The sequence below is a fragment of the Onychostruthus taczanowskii genome, unplaced genomic scaffold (assembly GCF_017590055.1).
Source record: "Onychostruthus taczanowskii isolate IOZ18803 unplaced genomic scaffold, ASM1759005v1 scaffold35, whole genome shotgun sequence".
NCBI classification, from domain to species: Eukaryota; Metazoa; Chordata; class Aves; order Passeriformes; family Passeridae; genus Onychostruthus; species Onychostruthus taczanowskii.
In genome coordinates this window covers 2,114,394-2,134,124 of record NW_024500905.1, presented here as the reverse complement: position 1 = coordinate 2,134,124, position 19,731 = coordinate 2,114,394, and the positions used below count along the sequence as shown (strand labels likewise).

Below are 19,731 nucleotides of genomic sequence, written 5' to 3'. Positions count from 1 at the left end.
TTAGACTTTAACTTTTGTAATGAAGATTATATTAATTAGGATTAATCAGGAGTTGATTCCTGAGTGTGTTCCTTTTGCTGTCTTCTTGAAAAGCAGCTACAGAAAATGTTAACTCTAATGTAAGTATTGCTGAGAGAGATGCTTTCAGTACAGCTAAATTCAGATCAATGATTTGTCACATGAATGAGTACTGGGAATGCAGGATGGACAGAGGGGACTTGGTTGTTAACTTTTTTGCATTTAGTTACAGTGATTTTTAATATTTCCCCTGCTACCTCCCTTTCTAGGAATTGCCTCAAACAGTGAGCGAGATCCTGGGGATAGAGAACAGTTCGGTAACTCCGGATTCTGATATGGGAGAGGATGAGAGTGGAGCTGACTTGAGCTGTCCGACGTCACTGTACCAGAGCATCTCAACCCCTGTAGCTGCTGCCAATGGCACGAGGGACGGCGCTCAACAAGCGGCTGAGACGCAGAGCCTGACACCTGCCTAATCACACTTGGTCCCCTTGGAGAAAGACTTTTCACTGAGCACATTTTGTTCAAGCACTTGAGAGATGGATATTTAAATTTGGTGTTGATTAAGCTTTAAGGTTGTAAAGAAAATCTGTACTGTAATGCTTTTGCATTAAAGCTTTACAACATGACTCAACTTAACTATTTTTGTAGTTTCTTCTACCAAAATAGCCTTTTGTTTTCAATAACATTCCTTAATATTTTTGTAGCCAAGTGCATTTTCTTTTTGCTGGTAAACTGGAAATGGATGGTGATTAAAAATGAAAGAAATTTCTGGATTTGCTGAGCTTTCACACATATTGATCTAAGACAGTGTGAGCTCTTTGATTTAAGCAGATTCACAATATGCCAGCTGAAGCTGCTGTACAAAATTTTCAAGCTGAAGTGATGCTGATGTGCTAAAGGAGGATTCTTTTGTAAATGGATTTTCCCTATCTCAAATGTTTACAAAAATACTTCTAAGTATTTGTTGCTGGTTGAATGTAGATTTGAAATGGACATTCATACTTGCACAGTTTAATGTCCAAATACTGAATTTTGTGTAATTGGGAGTGGATGAACAGTATATTTTTACATTAACATATCTTCACTTTATATATACATATATATATTTACACACATACACACACTATATACACAATTGTTTGTGAATACTAAAAATAATAGTATTAAAAATTGTATTTTCAATATCTAAATAAACTTGACTGTTCATTCATATGAATCAGTTTGACCAAATTAATGCACAGCTCCAACCGGGCTCTTTTTCAAAACTTTTCTAACTTAAGGTAACTTTCATGTGAATACATTCAGTCCTACACTTGATGTAACTTTGCAATTGATACCTTGCAAACTTTACTAATGTTCATACTTGTTAATATATTAACTGATCAATTAACCACTTACGCTGTTTTTATGGCAACATTATTTGGAGAATTGATAAGCAAGTTGTAAAAAAGCCAACCAACAAACCACACACCAAATAGTAATCACAATTAACATCATGCATTTTTTGTATCTGCAAAAGGCAGTGAGTTTATTCCATGCTGTGCTGATGTCCTTTGACGTTATGTGAAATTTGACATAACTGATTAAGTGTATTCATTATTTGATTAACTATTGTACATATATAAAATAAAAGTCAAAGCTGATTTAGTGTTTTTAATTAAAATCATATTTAGAGAAAAAATCTAGTTGTCTGGTGGTTAATGTAAGAACATGAGACAGAGGGAGAGCTAGTGGTTAGTCCATGGATATGACATATTTTGTGGGTAATGGAGGGCCGTGGGAGTTTCTGCTTTTTACTACAGAGTGGAACATGCCTTTCCTCTCTAGGTAGTTGAAGTGTGGGATATGGCAGAGCTTTCTTTTCTTGTGGAGCAGTTTACTTTTACAAATGTTATTTGTGCCATCTTAAGCAAATACAAGTAATACAATGGGCTTTAATAGATAAATCATTTGGAAGTTGATTCAACTTCTCTCACCAGTTGTCAGCAAACACTGGACAGCTGAATCAGTTCAGATTTTGGTTTTAATATTGTCAATGTGCTATCTCTCATCAGTTAATAAGAACTCGAGTCCTATGCTGTGAAAGTCAAGGATTCACAGCTCAGCGTTATCTGTAGGCTTTCATTTCCTGCCCAGGAAATTACTGTGAAGCATCATGCTTTTGTTGCCTGGTGAGCATTGTACTTTTTGGCAGTTAATTTAATGTGACATAGAATACAGAAAGGCATTAGAACTTAGATATTCAACACTTTGGTTCAAAGATACTAAGCAAGTTAGTTTCAGTATTTTTTGGAGCGCCTAGCTCACTTTGAAGTGTACTTGCAAAATGTTTTTCATCAAAAATTATATTCAGTGCAACTATGGAAGGAGAAGGGAAATGTCTGCAACAGGAATGTGATGGACAAGCTGTCAGCTGACTGTGCATGGTTCTTAGTTATTTAGGATGTGCAGCCACAAAAAAACTATTCAAGATACTAAGATCTTGAAGAATGCCACAACTGGCTGAACATGAATATTCAGATGTTTGGGAAAGACATATTTAAGTGGAATTCTGTAGTTTCTTAGAATTACGGCTACGGCTGCTAAGAAAATCTACCAGCCCATAAAGCAAAGCTTGCCTTTCCTTTTTGGGTATAATTGTTCATCTTTTGCTTGTGTATTCAGCACTTGAATGTCAAAGATGAGAAGGTTGCTTGTGAGCTAACAGTGAGCAGCTGCTGTGGAGGGCTCGGGGTAGGTGGGCTTGCTCAGCTTCCTAACAATAAGATGAAAGGCCCCTTGCAGCATTCATTATCTGTAGTTTTCTTCCTGCTGACAGGCAGCCTTGCAAAGAGTTGCAGGAGGAACCTCATCTTCCACCAAGCTATTCCTAGTTGTTTTAGTCTCAGTGGAGACATCAAAAACACTGTGAGCAACTTTAATCAGGATCATGATGGCTAAAATGCCATTAAATACTTTGGGTTGACAGTTCAGGGTGTTTAAATTTATTTTTTATTTGAATAACTTAGATTGCTTAGGATTAATAAATGTGAACTAAACTAGAACACAGTTTGGTCACAGTTGTCAGGCCATAAAAGAAGCAGTACTGGTTTAATTCCTGCAAACCTGTTTTGTTTTTAATGCTTGCACTTGAAGATAATTTCTGTGGATGAGGTTTAAAACTTCATATTTTTCAGTCACAGCAGTTTTCCAGTGTTACCTGTTCCAACGTAAAAATTATATTGACGTAGTTCTTTCAAATACATTTTTTTTCTCATTTTGCCTTTTTGGGCAATTTTATTCATTTTGAAATTACATTCTTGAAGTTATTTTCTTCTTTTTGTGGGCAAGATGATAGTTACAAAACATAGAAATGGAAATAGCTTACAAAATGGAGGTGGAAGTTTCTTGGAAATTTGGACTAATGTGAATGTTTATGAAATGGTTTTGATATTGGGAAGTTAAATGCAAAACTATAAAAAGGTGATCCTAAGTTACCCACAGTCATCACTTAAAGCTTCAGTTACATTGAATAGTGCCTGTCCTGTTCAGCTACTGTTTGCACCCAGTGAATGTTGTGACCAGTGGCCTTCAAATCTGTGTTGGGTTTGGAGGTTTTGTTTTGGTTGTTGCAGGTCATCTTCATAAGGAATTTAAGGCTTTATATATGTTACAACAGGTCCTGATTGCTTTGAGAATCAGATGTGGAAATAATATAATTGAACTACAGATCAAAACAAAAACATTGCTAATACAAAACATTGTATTAGCAATGTTTTTGTTTTGATCTGTAGTTTAATTCAAATTAAGGCGTTAGTGTTTAACAGAGCCCAGTTTTATTGCTAACAAGATTTTTCTTAAAGCCTTTAAATTTATTCTAGTAGACAGTTTTAAAATGCTGATGGTGCCTCATTAATTATTCTCTTTAGTTTTTCCCCACACATTACTTGACAAAATTCCTTGGCCCCAGTCAGCCAAATAGTGAGGAACTGGTTTCCTCATTACTTTCAAATACATTCTTGAGCACCAAATTAAAGCTCCACTGTTGAACCTTTTCAGAAACCTGTAAGAAGTGTTCTTCTAGCTTCAACTTTCTGAGATAATATTTTAGTTCAAAATATGTGAGGCAGTTGTTCCTCACTTTTCTAAATCATTTTCTGTTACAAAACAATTGCATAACTTGAAAAAAGATTTTATTTTCAATCATTTAGCATTAAGAATTTGGATTATGAACTAGTTTTGGTATCACTAGCATGATTTGTGCATACTACTGTGATGCAAATGAAGCCTTACCAAGTATGGGATTGAATTCCTGTCGCTGGAAGCTGTTTTCCTCAAAACATTCCCTGTTGGACAGCAGAGATGACAACGCTGAAGAGGTTAGCAACATTTTAAAAGTGCATCTGTGATTTGATTCATGTTACAAATAGAATTGGAAAAAAGCAATTTAATGGGCTGAGTACAGGATTAATAATTTGCTTATGAGTTAAATGTTCCTCTGACTTGATTTTAGTAATTGAGTTGATGTAACTGAAAACTGAAGTTTGGTCTGTGGACTGCAGAAGAGTGACTGGTAAAAGTTTTACCTGTTGCTGGCTAAATATCTTAAAATATATTTTTCAAATCTGTTGTGTGTTTTTTCTGAGTATTTTTTTCACTGGCTGGTGCCATCTCTAACTGAAAGAAGCATGGTGAGAGAAGTCAGTGCTTGTTCTTAGAAGAAAAATTCCATTAGCTGCTCTATAGTGGCTGAGTTTAAAGCTGGCAATCCTAACCCTTGGTTCTGTCTGTGCAATTACGTCTAGCTCGGTAATTGGCATGACCATGAGCTTTGTATGTGAGCGTTGATAAGGTAATGAGACACAGATACATAACTGAGCATTTAACACACAGATTTCATTTATGTGTGATACTATATTTGATTTGAAGATGCTTTCAAATGGTTTTGGGTTTTTTTTATGGTGTTGAAAGATAAGTTGTGCTTCATATGGGACTTCAAAATGTGCTATTGAATGAAGTGACATTATTGCAGTGCAGGCCTTGTATAAACTAAGCTTGAATTTAATTTTTCATTCAAGTGAGGATTTTATTCTTAAACACTTTTAGAGAATATGCTATTTTTTCATGTTAAATCTTTGGCCCAAATTGAATTTTTCTGATGAATTAAAAACAAAAGATATATTGTAGGATGTAAATTTTTACCTAATCCAAAATCAATTTCACAGTTGAATCAGCTATATATTTCAAACTTGCTATGTAATTTGAAGAGATGATTCTATTCATTCCTTCTATTCCATTCTTCTAGATGTTTTTCTTTTTGAAAGAGTTCAGATATAGTATATATTTTGATTATACAGGCTCATGCCTCATACCCTACCTTAACACTGGCTCTTAGACTGTTTCTGCAGGTGTATCTTATTATTAACCAACCACTGCAGAGCCTGCTGTGCAGAGCTTAAACTGCTGCCCAGGCTACAGCAGTTCAGCAAAAGGTGGTCACTTGTGTCCCCTCGGAGTGTTGCAGTTGACCCTGGCCAGCAGCCGTGCACCCACCCAGCCCCTTGCCTAGTCCCCTCTTCCATGGGATGGGAGAAAATAGAAGGAAGGCAGGAAGGCTCATGGACTGAGGCAATGAGATTTTAACAGGAAAAGCAAATGCTGCTCCCACAAGGAAAGCACAAAGAGGATTTCACGCACTATGGCCCATCAGCAGGCAGGTTTTGATGCACCTCCTGGAGAGCAAAATCTCACCATAGGTTCCTTGGAAAGATAAAGGCCATGATCATGAATGAAATGCCATGGCCTGCTTCCTCCTCTTTTCCCTGAGCTTTTATTGCAGAGCACAATGGCATGTGGTGTGCAATGTGCCTTTGGTCAGTTTGGGTCGGCTGTCCTGGCTGTGACTGCTCTCAGGCTCGTGCTCACCCCGGGAAGCAGCCAGAGAACCTCAGTGCTGTGCGGTGTTCAGCAGCAGCTGAAACCCTGCTGTGTTACCAACACTGACCCAGGCACAAACCCAAACACATCACCATACAGGCTGCTAGAGGAGAGTGAGCTCCATCCCAGCCTGACCCCTTCGGTGTGATGATTCCTTGATGAGTGAGGTCATGTTAGGAAAAACTCCTTGCTGTATTGAAGAGGACATTTTTTAAGCACCCATCCAGATCTGGTGCAAAAAATAGTTGTATTTCATAGAACTGGTGTGCAGATGTTCTGTTTTGCTTGCCAAAACTCAGTGAGATGCAACACTAGATTTTTTCCAAAGCACTCTTGGTGTATGAATCCAGATGACCTTTGGGTTCCATCAGTACACGCCACCTTTGGGATTGGTCTTGGAGAGCTTCCACACACTCCTCTGGTATTACTGCTCCAGTAAGTGATGCAGGAGAACAAGGAAGTCTTTAAAGTACAAACTTTTGGGTTCAGGGACTTAATGATTCCTCAAGCAACAAACAGTACTACTACTGTGACCAAAAGTGGCAATCCCAGCTCTTTGTGCTCTGCCCGGGCTGCTACACCTTTTAGGCTGTTATGATAAACTTGTGCATCATATGGTGAACAGCATAAAGGAGCTGACAAATTTCAGACCTAAATTATCTTAGCCAGATCAATCGTACCACACGTTTTTTCATCATGTGGTGAATACCTGTATATATGCATACAAAAGGCTTGTTAAAATTCCAGATTTGCAATATGGGAATACACTTTTAAAAATTTGTCAATAATTGATTAGCTACAGTATCTCCTGCTGGAAGGCATGTCTTGTGCTAGATGCCTGTCTAATCTGTTTGCAGGATACCTTTAGAGATCCTGCACTGTATTATGCAAGCAAGTTTCAGGTGTTTGTGGATTTCCAGCTCAGACAGTGTGATTGCATACAGCTGGGGATTTTCTGTAATTTCTGCCTTCCCTGGTGATTGTGCAGCTGATTATCTGTAAGCAGCCCTCTCTGCCCCAGCATCTGTTTAAATTTTGTAACCAATACAGCATTTCTGAGGTAGGTACAGTTTGGGAATTTATAACTGGGCTCTAGAGGCTCTAAAAACAGGCTTTTACTAAATAGTTTAAGTGTGAGGGTAGGTACATGAGGCTCTCCTGTTCTCTGCACCTTTCCATTTAACTGAACCCACCCCTCTGTATGATTTGTTACAAATCTGTACCTCTATGCCTTATCTCTCTTGTGAGAATGTTATGAGAAATTATACCAAATGCTATGCTGCCATCAAGATGAATGATGTGCATTGTTTTGCCTTGGTCCACAGGACAGTCATAAGAGGAAATGAGATTTGCTTGACTCGATTTGTTCTCAGCAAATCTGTCCTGACTGTTTTGAAAGAGTCAGGACAGACTCATTACTTTCAAATACATCTGTTATCTTCTGGATCATTACAAATAATTTTGGTACTTCTGTTTTCTCAAACAAGTGAAATTAGACTGGTCTGTAATTCTTCAGCCCTTCTTCCTCCCCATTATCTTCTTGGAGATTGACATAATTTTGGCCTTTTCCCAGTCTTTTGTCACTTGTCCTTCCCCATAGTTCTTAAACCAGTTATTGATGGCAGAGGTTTAATGAGCCTCCTCTGTAAGTGGTTTCTGTGCTCTCATTTGCTATGATCAGATTCATCTGGAGTATTCTTCAACATTGTTTCATGTTGTTAAAAGCAAAGAGCTTATCTCTCTGCACTTGCTATTAGTTGTGATAGACATCTGGTCACAGTTGATTCTTTAACAAAGGCTGATGGAAAAAAAGTGCATTGAATATCTAGCTAATTTTAAGGGCTTTTTTTTTTTGTTTTGTCCTTTCCTTGTATTCAATGGTCTGATAGTTCATTTCTTATAGCTGCTGCTGTAGTAATTTTTTTAAAAGTTGTTTTTGATGTCTTACATTAATGACTTTGAATTTTGTACCACAGCTTTCATCTATGTGCTATTCTACCTGTATTTGGTATCTTGGTCCTTGTTTGCATCTCCTATAAGCTCCTTTTTTGAATTGAAGTAATGATGAACTAATGATTTATGCTACTACTAGTAGTAAAATTGTAGTAGAAGACTGCACTTCCTCTGTAATGAAATAGTTTCCTGATTAAACTATGTTTTCTCTGGAGCAGAGAAAGAACTGTGTTTCTGCTCTAGGTTTCCTCTTCTTGGCTCTTGTAATAACTGAATTTATTGAAATCCCTTTTTTTTTTTTTTCTCCTGAAATAGTTTCTGCCTTTTTCTCAGAACTTTTCTTTTGCTGAAAATCGTGAATTTGCTTTATGTTCGTGATATCATCTATGTTCCCAGGTCTTCCTAGCCAGTCTATCTTTTGGTAGATATCCTTGCCTGATGGTTGTTAGTTGGTTAAAAATCCCCTTAGTGTTAAAAGAGGATGGTTTTGATGGTTGCTTGAGAACCCATATCTTCATGACTTAAAAATTAAGTGTACATTGTCATCATAGATTTTTCAGCAGACCTACATTACTCAGAGAATTTGTCTTAGGGGTGTGTGTGTGTATATCTCTGGTAAAGAGGAACAGACTGTGCATCTTTCCTTGTTGGAAAAGCTCCTTTGGTTAGTCCACTTGTCAGTTGTTTCACAAAGTCCTTGTTTTACCAACAAAATTGTGATTTGAAAAGGTATTGGGACTTCTATTTTCTGCTTGTGTCAACATCTCTTACATGAATAATTAGCACATCTGTTCTCTGCCCTGCCTTTTTGACCTGACAGTGAATAATGGTGGTGGTTACATTTTAGATCCTTGTGGAGGCCATGTTTCTTTATGCTTTTTTTGATACCTTTTCATAGCTTTATTTCTTTCTCTGTTCTGCCACATGATGACTTGGGAGTTCTTTTTCCTGCTGTAGTGTGCCTTGAGACAAAGACTTGGTTATCTGGGAGAACCAGGGCTAAATTTGAATAGTATTTTGGTCAATACAATCTGCTCTGCCCTGTGAATTTCACCCTCCAGTTAAATCAAGCTATGGTAAATGTTACAAATATTTTTAAGGAAAATATGCTGAAACTGGCAGTTGATATTTCTGGTGGGGATAAAATTACTCAAACACTGAAAACATCTCACAGATTTGCTTTAGATTTCAATTTTCACTTGAGAATTCTGCAAATTTTTAAGCTTAAAAAGTGCATAGCTGAGGACTTCAGGCAACAGTGACTCTGCTGTCTCATGAGAGAAAAAAAGAATATATGTGTAAAGTAAAGAGGACCTTGCAGTTTCTGACTTCTGCCTATAGGCAATGAGGCACCTTTTAGTAACAAGACTAAGCTTATCCATTTCTTACTGTCAACTCTATTTCCCAAGGTGAAATAGCATTGCTGGTGACACTCAGACATGCTCTATCTAGATCAGGTACTTTTGAATAGTTGCTTTGATGAACTTCTAATTTTTTGGTCAGTGATTTTAGGGATTTACTTAGTCTACATATACAGCACTGTGAACTATAGAAAAGTAAGTTGAGCTCTCAACAAAATTTGTAGTTTAGCAATATTCCCAGAGCCATATACCAGCTCTGTACAGCAGCTAGAACAAAGAAGAAATAAACACTTTCAGTCCCTAAATGTCTTTTGATCTGGTGCTGATACGTCCACCTACACAATACAAGGTGCAAAAGGAGAACTCCCTTCTAGGGAGAAGCAATCTCTCTGTGGGACACAGGGGCACACAGCATGGTTAAAACAGCTGAAGCACTGGAGTCCTCCTACCTGTTATTAACACCTGCTGACACAGTGCACCTTCATTTGTTTTGCATTCAGGAGTCATGCTGAAGAGCTGATGAGGGAGAAAACCTTTGCTGTGCTCTGGTTACTGCACAGAGGTGCAACAATAACAAGGCTCCAGAGCAGTAGAGACTTGTGTGATGCCCCAGCTGCAGAGCCAGGACCTAACGCTAGATAAAATCATGCTCTCTCTTGCCTGTAGGTGGAAAGGCAGCCCAGTCATGTTTGGTTTTGTCACTGGAGCATTCAGAAAGTGCTAAGCAACCTCCCTCATACTGTTCAACTGCAGGAGCCGTGCCTATGTGTCTCATGCACAACAGATAGGAATATCAAAGTCCAAAGACACCAGCTTGCTTTCCTGTCATCAAAAGTAATGAGAAAACAGGACAGGGAACATCTCTTGATAACTCAGGATATGAGACTTAGCTAATAATATGTGTGGCCATGTGCAGCCAGCTGTTACATTCAGCTAGTTTGCCTCTCTTTTGGGAGGCCCAGGGCAAGTCACCGGTGGTGCTTTTCAAGGGGAAGTGGTAAGTTTCCCCTGCCTGGCGTGTTGGAACAGAGAAAACTGAGTACGTATTTGAGGAAAACTGACATAGCGCTCCCAATTCAGGTGTGCTGTTCAGTGCTGCCTGCTGTAAGGTAATCTATGGATTCAAAGGATGTCGTGGAGAGGTTTTGGAAGATGAAAGAAGTGAGGAGGAGCTGGGATGGCAGGTGACGGTGGCACGTCACAAAATGAATGTTACAATGAAAGAAAAGTTAGAAATCCTAAATTTCCCAAGTAAATTTGGGAGATGGGGTTCCTTTAACCCTGCAGTCAAGATATTGTTTCAGCAGTTGCCTTCTGCTCACTTAAACGGAGAGAGATGGATTTCTACACCAAAGCATTTCTCGCTATCTCTGCACAACTCCCCTGTGCTGAAGCTCAGCTCCTGCCGCGCTGTCCCCACACTCTCGAGCCTGTGAGCCGCGCCGTGCCGGGCCTTGGTGCCGCGGTGGGGGCAGAGGCCGGCCCGGCCGGGCCGCTCCGGAACGGAGGGCCCGCGGCAGGCGCAGGTGGGAGGGGAGGGCGAAGGAGCCGTCCGGAGCAGCCCCAGGGCTGGTGGGGACAGCGGCTCCGCAGCGGGACCTGCCCGGGGCTGCTGCCGGCACCGCTGCCCGGGGCTGCTGCCGGCGTGAGGCGGCGGGATCGCTCCCCGCGCTGCGCTGCCCCGTCCCGCCCCGGCTGCTGAGGTGAGCGGGGACCGTGGGCGTCCGCCTGCCGGCGGCTCTCGTCACCCGGAGACGGGTGTCCCCTAATCGTGTTTCCATCAGCCCCGGCGGGCGCGTATAAAGGCAGCGGGCGCGGGCGAGGCGGGCCAGAGCGCGGCGCTGCCCCCCGCCCGCCGCCGGCCCCATGCAGCCCGCCATGATGATGTTCTCCAGCAAGTACTGGGCGCGCCGGGGCTTCTCGCTGGACTCGGCCCTGCCGGAGGAGCGGCCCGCCGCCGGCAGCCTCACCGTAAGTGCCGGGGCCGGGGTGGGCAGGGCGGGCCGCCGGGGGTCGGGATCCGCCGGGGCCCGCTGCCAGGCAGCCGTGCGTCCCCCTTGCTCCTCGCTTCACGGTCAAGCCAGCAGTTTCTCGGCAGCGGCAGGGGCCGGTGAAGCTAACTTTGCTGTCGAATCGGTCCCCGTTCAGAACGCTGTCTTAAAAGTGTCATACATAACAGAAAAAGTTTCATGAGCGATACAAGCCTTACTGCAGAAATGAACCGTATTGCTGCGGGAATAATAGAAAAAAAAGCATCGGGTCCAGCTCAGATGGTTTTAAGTGCTTGGATTTTGGAAGCCCTTGGTTAGTCCAGCGGGCTGTGCACATCAGCAGAGACTGCCTGTTCAGGGCACCCGTGAGGCTCACGGCACGATGCACGGAGCATTTTTGGCAGGACACTAATGCCGTGCCCCCGCTGCGCGTTGGTGCCGGGGGATTTGCCGCTGTGTTCCCGGCTTCTGCCTTCGGGCAGGGCTGCAAGACACGTGGGAACACCGTGCCAGGGGACTGTTGAGAAAGACCGTCAGGAGATAGAAATGGCTCTCTGTAAGGTGATGACATGGGTGCAACAGGTGCTTGGGTGGTTTCAAGTGTGAGACAAACTTCCGTATGCTAACAGGTGTGTGTGACTAAATAAGGTATCCTGCTCTGAATACATGAAATATTTAGGATTATGAAGACTGTGACTCCTATACCTATAAAATTTTGTAAGAGATGAAGATTTTTATCACTTGGGTAAAACCAGTGGAATACGTGGGTTTGTACCAGTTTTGAATTGGCTTACTGGCTTTATGGCAAATGTGGAGTATCCTTGTTTGTACATGTTCAGCTTCTATTGAAAGTATTGAATTAAATGAAATAAATTTGTTTTACTGTTTTATATTTGAGTTACTTTCTTCACTGTGTTCTACTGTAAATGTTTTCTTTTCCTGAGGACTTCCACTTGCTCCACATAATTAATTTTCATTAGGAAAGTTGATCTGTTAGGCGTTAATTATGAAGTGTACTAATGAACGTGGCTAATAAAATTCAAGTTCATCCTCTTCTACTGGGCTCATAACAAATAGGTGTTCATTTTAATTTTCAAATGCTTGAGAGGGTCTTTCAGTCATCACTTTGGGTAATGCTCTCTTGAGAATATTAGGGAATGTGTGACAGGCTTGGAAAGTGCCGAGTGCCCTTGTTTTCCAGAGGAACGGACAGTACTGAGATTCTTGAACGCTTGGTTGACTCCATGATTATGTGTACAAATCTTCTAGAAAGCAGCACACATGGAAAAACCGCAGATGCTGTAAAAGCAGCACCTTTGTCACTTCATCTAGAGGTTGTGTGTTTGATGTATGTGAAAAGGACTTATCCAAATCCTAGATATTACTGAAGTTAAAACAAAAGTGACCTTCCCCATAACTATCCCTGGGCAAGCTTCCTACCATATCAGGTAGGAGCAGACTCATATAAGCTCAGTTGCTAAAAAATGAACATGTGTGAAACCATTCATATATTGTTCTGCAAACAAATTGGCTTTCCAGATTGTTTTCTTTTTTTCTAATAAATGATGATAAAAGACCACAGGGACTTCTTAGCATGTCCCATACCTGGTTTAAATGTGGCTGTGCCATTTAAAGAGTGTTAAAAGAGCTGTTTAAAAAGCTGAATTGTCAGGTTACTTTCTGTAAGCTGCTTTAGAATTTACTAAAGTACAATTTAATCCATTTGAAACATTGAAATAGTATAGGTTTTTAATGTATATCTGCATATTTTTATGGATTATAACAAAGCAGTTAGCATCTCACTGGAGAATTAATTTCTCCAGGAGTAACAACCTAAGTATGGAAAAATGCAGGCTGCTTTTTGAAAATGATGGTCAATGTTATAAAAATTGTCTATAAAGGCTGTACTGTTGGAATTTCAACAAGATTTAAGCTGATAAAATAACATTTTTTTAGAAAATTATGACTGAAATTTCACTTAAAACTGTCTTGGACTCACAGATTCTGAGAAGAATGTAAGAGGGGCCAAGGATGGTGCAATTTTTTGTATTTTTTGAGTTCCTCAGCTAACTCATCTTCTGTGGGGTGTAAAGTTTTTCAAAATGAGAACGATCAGCCATTGGAATAATCTCCTGAGAGAAGCAGTGGATTCTCCAGCACTGGACAATTATGAGATTTGGTGTGACAAGGGTCATCTTGTCTAGACCATGCTTTTGCCAAGAAAAGTTGGACCAGATAATCCTTGAGGTCACTTCCAACTTGGTAGTCTATGTTGCAGTCTAAGCATTTCTGTTATGGTTTGTATAATCAACAGAGGTTTTGTTTTCTCAGGAAAAATTGCATTACGTGATAACAATAACTGTACTACAACAGAGAACATAAAGTTTTGGCTTTAAATGTAACAATGGTCAATAGAAAAATACAGACCAGTGCACATCTTCATGAATTGACTGGTGCAGGTTAGGATAGCATCCCTGTGATTTTGCAGCAATATTCAGGTTTCAGTAACTGATCTGCGGGTTTTACCAGTAATTTAGACTGTCTCCATTTGCTCCACATTTACTTCTAATGATAGCATTGCCCAAATAATGCCATCATATATGTATCCTATTTATGCTTTTCCTTAGGCTTGTAAAATCTTTTTTGTACAGCCTCTTACACAATCTTCTCTAGCAGCTGCCTTTAACGTGTGATTCTGATTTCAAGTAAACACATGACCTTTTCTTTCAAATTAAGCTAGGATGAGTTCTGTTCAGCTATTTTCAAACAAAAATTTCTCTTGCGGGAAATTTTTCTTGCCTGTTTTCATCTGAGATGATCGTGTTTTTTATCTGTTTGTAGCTAAACAGATCGAGTTCTGGGAAAAATGAAGACAAGAAAGGGAATAAGGGAAATGGGAAAAATGAATCTGCATCTGAAGGTGGAAAGACAGCTGTGGTATTTTCCTTGAAGAATGAAGTTGGTGGATTGGTGAAAGCTCTCAGACTCTTCCAGGTAACACTTACAAATCATTTATGCTGGCTGGACTGAGGACGGCTACTGAGGTCAGGCTCTTTGTTGATATCAATCTAATGGACCGTGGCAAGAGGAATAGAGTGCAGCTACACTCGCTCTGCAGAACGGAATAAAAGTATCTTAAAATTTTATGGACCATTGAACAAAGCATTTTGAGCCTGTGAAGGGTTTTCTGAAATAAAATTTGACAGTGATGCTGATGTTCACATGGTTCACTTTAGGTTTCTGATGTGATTCTCAACACTGTAAATTAGATTTGAGGTTGTCTGTGCAGGCCACAATCAAAGGAGACACTTTCAGAGAGCAGTTTGGAATCTAACACAATCAGGTGATGTTGGTGGTAACCTTGATGGTCTTGAAATTAGAGACAACTTTAAGTGTTTGCAGGGTCAGGGTTTTACGTGTCTAACTGGGATGTAAATTGTGAGGTATTGGTTCCCACATAGATCTCCGTGCAATCAGTGCTTGTCAGAGAGACTCCTGGTCAGAATGCTTGGAGACATGTCTGAGGGTCATTAAAGCAGCATGATAAAAGTCTTAAGTTGTTCAGTGTGTGCAGCAAAGACAAAATTAGGAGGTGGCTTGGAGCCTGCCTCTCAGGCCAAACCATCAGAGGCATCTAAGTGTGGGATCACTGGGTGTTACCAGCCCTCACTCATAGTAGCTGGCTCTGGGAACAGATTCCCAAGGCTGGTGTAGGTTAGACGCACAGATTCTCCAGCCAAGAAAAAGAGGTGAGTTAGACCCACAGGAGGGAGCCTGCCAGGAAGCAGGGTGTTTGACAAAAAGAGGGGAAACCTAAGTGAGTGAACAGAAGTTGCAGTAGGAGTTGTGTTTTCAATGCAGCTGTTCTTTAAGGGTTAAGTGTCCAAGTGCAGCTCTGGCTAAAATGCTGGTATGGGTTCATACCTGAAATTCTGAATTTAAACATCTGCTACCCCTTCTTGGGAATAGAACTCACTCACTCTGATGTCTTAAAACGTGTCTGGAGAATGTAGCAGGGATATCCACCCGCATCCATGTAGTTACTTAACAGATTTGAGTACTGCAGGAAGGAGTGCAGGGTTTTGTTCTCAACTTAACCTAGGGAAGACAAAATTGAATTTGTTATGCGATTGGGTTGCTACACTGTATACACATTTATGGAGCATGCCAGTGAAAGAACTATGCCTGTATATCCAGAGGTGTAAAAACAGACACTGATGGTTGGCTCTGCCAGAGGACACCTCCACCTGAAATGGACATTTATGTAAAATACAGCGGACAATTGGAAATACAGAGATGAGTTTCTTTCCATTTGGAAGTCAACAAATGTTTTCTTGGCTTCATTAAGTAAGTGCAAGAATAGTTGTGAAAAGTAACAGATAGTTTCTGTCTAGCAAGAAAAAGGAAAAGCAGAGTCCATAGGAGGTCAGTCTCTTAGTTGAGAACAGCATCTAATCCAACCTCCTGTTTTGAAGCAAGGCTGTCACTCTAGATCAGATCAGCCACAACACATTATGGTTATCTGTCTCTGTATGATACCCTTGGCAGACCAGTAGTTGTGGGAGAGAGACCCATGAGAAAGTTCTAGCATGAGAAAATTTTCATGATAGAAGTATTTACACTGTGATGTTTGTTGCATGATTTGTTTGATGGGGACATTGAAATAGAGAATAAATTGAGTTAGATTTTAATTATATTGCTACTAACACTTCATGTTATTGATAATTGCACAGTAGATAGGTAAGGATTGATACGTGTTTATTCTCATAAAAATATTTTCTTCCTCATGTAGTAAGGTACATCAAGTAGTATGTTTAATAACATCTGTTTAAAGAAGCACACTGAATTGTATTTAAATTAACATTATTATGATGAAAATTTCCAATTGAAATTGCATTAGAATTTAATATTTATAGCAAAGATAAATATAAAATTGCATTAAATTAAAAAAAGTGTTATACTGTCCTCTGTAAGAGATTGTTTTTGTAGATAAAATGAAATAGTTACTTGGCTTTCTTAATTAAAAATAATAATTTTGTTTTTACTTTCCATGTAAGTTTTTTTTGTCCTGAGTATTTAGTGTGTGTCACTAACTAATCCTGTAAATAGAAAAAGGGAGTACTTTCAATAAAAAGGCTTTTAATTACTTTCAATAAAAAGGCCTTTTAATAACTGGAAAAACTTTCCTGAGGAATGTGCCACCAGTATTGCTTGTCTATGTATGTCTATATTTCATCTATTATTTCATCTTTCCACAGGAAAAACATGTGAGTATGGTTCATATTGAATCACGAAAATCAAAGAGAAGGAATTCAGAGGTGGAAATTTTTGTGGACTGTGACTGCAGTAAGAAAGAATTTAATGAACTGATCCAGTTGCTCAAGTTTCAAACTAATATAGTATCTCTCAATCCACCGGAAAACATCTGGACTGATGAAGAAGGCAAGGCTGTTTTTGTATCCCTTGGTTTAGACACTGACAGATGTTTTGCACAGGTATCTCCATGATCTTACACTCCAGTGCATTAAATTTGCATTCTGTCTCCTACAGATCTCGACTGTGTCCCTTGGTTCCCCAGGAAGATCTCTGAGTTAGACAAATGCTCTCAGAGAGTTTTGATGTATGGATCTGAGCTGGATGCTGATCACCCCGTAAGTGTAACAAAATTGTCCTATAGATGATTTGTTGGGTTATTTGCCAGTCCAATAAAAAGCCTATTGGCTGATGATTGTTTTCAGAAGATGAGGACTCGTTTCTCTTTGGTAGTTTCAGTGAATTCATTTTCCTTTTCTGTAGAAAGATACACAAAATTCAGGTCCTCCACTAAACTTATTCATTTTTTAGCAAGTATATCCCCTTTTGTACTGCTTGCACTTCAAAATAAAATGTAATTGGTTGATAGAAAGTTTCAATATGACCTTCAGTTCTGCCAGAAGTAGCTCTTGGGTAAGAATTGCTATTGTCAATAGGTGTCAGAGAAGAAATAATTCTGAAGGCATTATTTTGCACTCAGGAGGTAATTACAAGATAAAACAGAGAAACATGTCCCTGGTTTTGGTGAATGCAGCAAATGGGAATGTGTCTCTCATTGTTTCTCAAAATCTCCTGACTCTGGTGGCAGGAGACAAGCCTGCATGCACAAGTGGTATCTGTAGTAGCATCAAATGCTCAATGCAAAAGACAGAAAAAAGGGGTTTGTTATTGTTTTATTTCTTTTTGCTAATGGTTATAAATGCTTAACCTCCAAGTCTTTCATGGCAGACTATTGCAGGCATTTGTGTTAAAATAATTTCCCTTTCTATAAATCCAAGTTTCTACCTCTGAATCACTTGACTCAGAGATACTGGTGGTAGATAGTTACATTGATTCCTAAAATAAGCTGGATTAAACTGGTACTGTCAGAAATTTGCAGCTGAAAGGAAGTAGGCAGTGAACTAAGATATCTGACCATAAGACTGTCTTGTAATAGAATCAGATTAAATTCTAGCTGTAGATGGTAGTTTCCTTTGGTTTTTGTTGCGCACATTTTGTGCCGTGGTGGGGGCTCAGGCACGATTCCCACCCTTGTGCACACAAGCCAGATGGACACCATCACAAAGATCCATGGCAGCCCCACTGTCTCTGGTGTCATCTGCACACATACCAGCCACGATCATCATCATCATCACCTTGCTTAGTTCTCAGCCTCCTGTATCATGTGGGAGCCCTTCCCATACTGAGGGCCCATAGTCAGGGAGCACATTCCTGAATCCTGGTTTCTGCCATTTACTTTTTGATGACAAACAGGGATTTAATTCACATTTTCTCTGAAAGGAAAAGCCTGTTGATTATCTTCAACCATTTACCGTAATTTGGTTCAAACAGAGGTTGTAGAGACAGCTCATTCCAGATTTGAATTTATGGCTCTGACAGGCCATTAGATACTGTTTTATGTTCTGAGCTGATACCTTTATTAAATACTTGAGCGCTCTGCTGAAAATTTGCCTTCAGTTTTACAGAAAACAAAAAAAAGACATTTGCATTATATGAGTATATATTTTACACTTGGGAGGACTCTTACAATTTACACACCATTTGTTAGCCTATGCAGCCTGCTAGATCTTAGAATTTGGGTAAGCACCCTTAAATCTGTGACTGGCCTTTGAAAGGCTAGTCCAGTTGTCTGCCCTGTTCCTTAGCAGTGGCAGGTATGTGCCAGAGAACTAAAGAGAATTATCCTATTACAGAACCTGTAAGGATAGCACCACTTCAACAGCTTAGCCTTAACCCACTCCATAATGGTTTATGATTTCAGTCTCAGTTTCATTACACTTGACAGGTTTTTAAGTCCCCTGTGCTGTTTTCCATCACTTTCCAAAGTGAATTGTCTCCAGCTGAGTAACTCAACATTTGCCTCAATAGGTATTAAGGAGACAAGGAGGCTCCCCCAGATTACAGCAACTTTTTGCAAGTCAAAGAAGCTTTTCTATGTAGGAGTGGAGATTTGAAGGCTTTCTGTAGTCCTGTGAAATCCTCCCATACTCTGCCCCAGCAGCACAGCTTTGGTTATGGGACAGTAAAATGTCTCCTGAGTTTTATGGAAGCTCATACAAGTATCTCAAATCAAGAAATGTTATAATTTAATTTGTTTCAGTGTTTTGCATGTCTGTGTGAGCACTAAGGAAAAAAGACATTTTAATTTTCAGCATTTTAATTTTCAGGGGGAATCTTAAATGCACTTTCTGGGCTACTAACTGGGTAACATAGATAACTCTTTAACCTTTTTTTATCTTCAAGAGGTTGGCAGTTCTACTTTGAAAGTAGTTTACTCTTCTGGTAGTCCAAACCTGAAGTATCTTTATATTTTGTAGATATAGAAGAGATCTGTTCTAATTTTGAATATCTCAAAGAGCTGTAACTGGCCAGCATATATGTGTTATACAACTCTTTTGCTCTTAAAGTGGAAAAGGTGTGAGCCTACTGTAGCCCACGAGGTAGAGCCCTTCCTTTGTAACTCAAACATCAGCTGGAGCCTGATGGTTCAGTTCTTAATGTGTTGGTTAAGATGGCAACTGCTGAAAAAACTATCTTCAAAATGAATTGCATATGATCTTTAGATGTTTGATTCTAGTGAAGAAAGATGTATAAAGAACAGGTAGATTATTGTGCTATGCACCTGTGTGTAGATCTCAGTTCAGATCAAGAAAAACATGAGTGAGATGAAATGACAGGAAAAAAGTTTCACTTTTCAGCATCTTGGTTGAATGACTGTGCTTATGCACCAAGCTTTCTTGAAAGAACTCCTGTGGAACTCTGGTGAAGAAAAAAAAGAAAAAAAAAGAAAAAAAAGAAAAAAAAAAAGCAAAGAAAAATCCTTATTTTCTATTGCAGTCCAGTAGAGAGTGTAAATCAAAATACAATGCAACTAAGTACTAAAGAAACACTTCAATGATTTATAATTCTTACAGCTAATTTTATGTCCTTATTGTAAATTACTCTCTTCTTCCTTG

The 19,731-nt window shown here is 39.7% G+C and overlaps 2 protein-coding genes across 5 annotated transcripts in view; both read left to right on the top strand.

Moving 5' to 3' along the window:
* TBC1D15 (TBC1 domain family member 15) overlaps positions 1-1,664 on the top strand; it is a 35,644-nt gene extending 33,980 nt beyond the window's left edge. For all 4 annotated transcript variants that reach the window (XM_041411177.1, XM_041411175.1, XM_041411176.1 and 1 more), the window contains one exon: positions 288-1,664. In XM_041411177.1, the coding sequence (XP_041267111.1) occupies positions 288-494 (207 nt within the window). In that variant the 3' untranslated portion in view covers positions 495-1,664. The remainder of the gene's footprint in view (positions 1-287) is intronic.
* A 9,143-nt stretch (positions 1,665-10,807) lies between these two features.
* Positions 10,808-19,731, top strand: part of TPH2 (tryptophan hydroxylase 2) — a 51,022-nt gene continuing 42,098 nt past the window's right edge. Inside the window, exons 1-4 of the mRNA XM_041411293.1 lie at positions 10,808-11,222; positions 14,084-14,236; positions 16,501-16,684; positions 16,793-16,893. Coding sequence (XP_041267227.1) covers positions 11,118-11,222; positions 14,084-14,236; positions 16,501-16,684; positions 16,793-16,893 — 543 coding nt within the window. The 5' untranslated portion in view covers positions 10,808-11,117. The remainder of the gene's footprint in view (positions 11,223-14,083; positions 14,237-16,500; positions 16,685-16,792; positions 16,894-19,731) is intronic.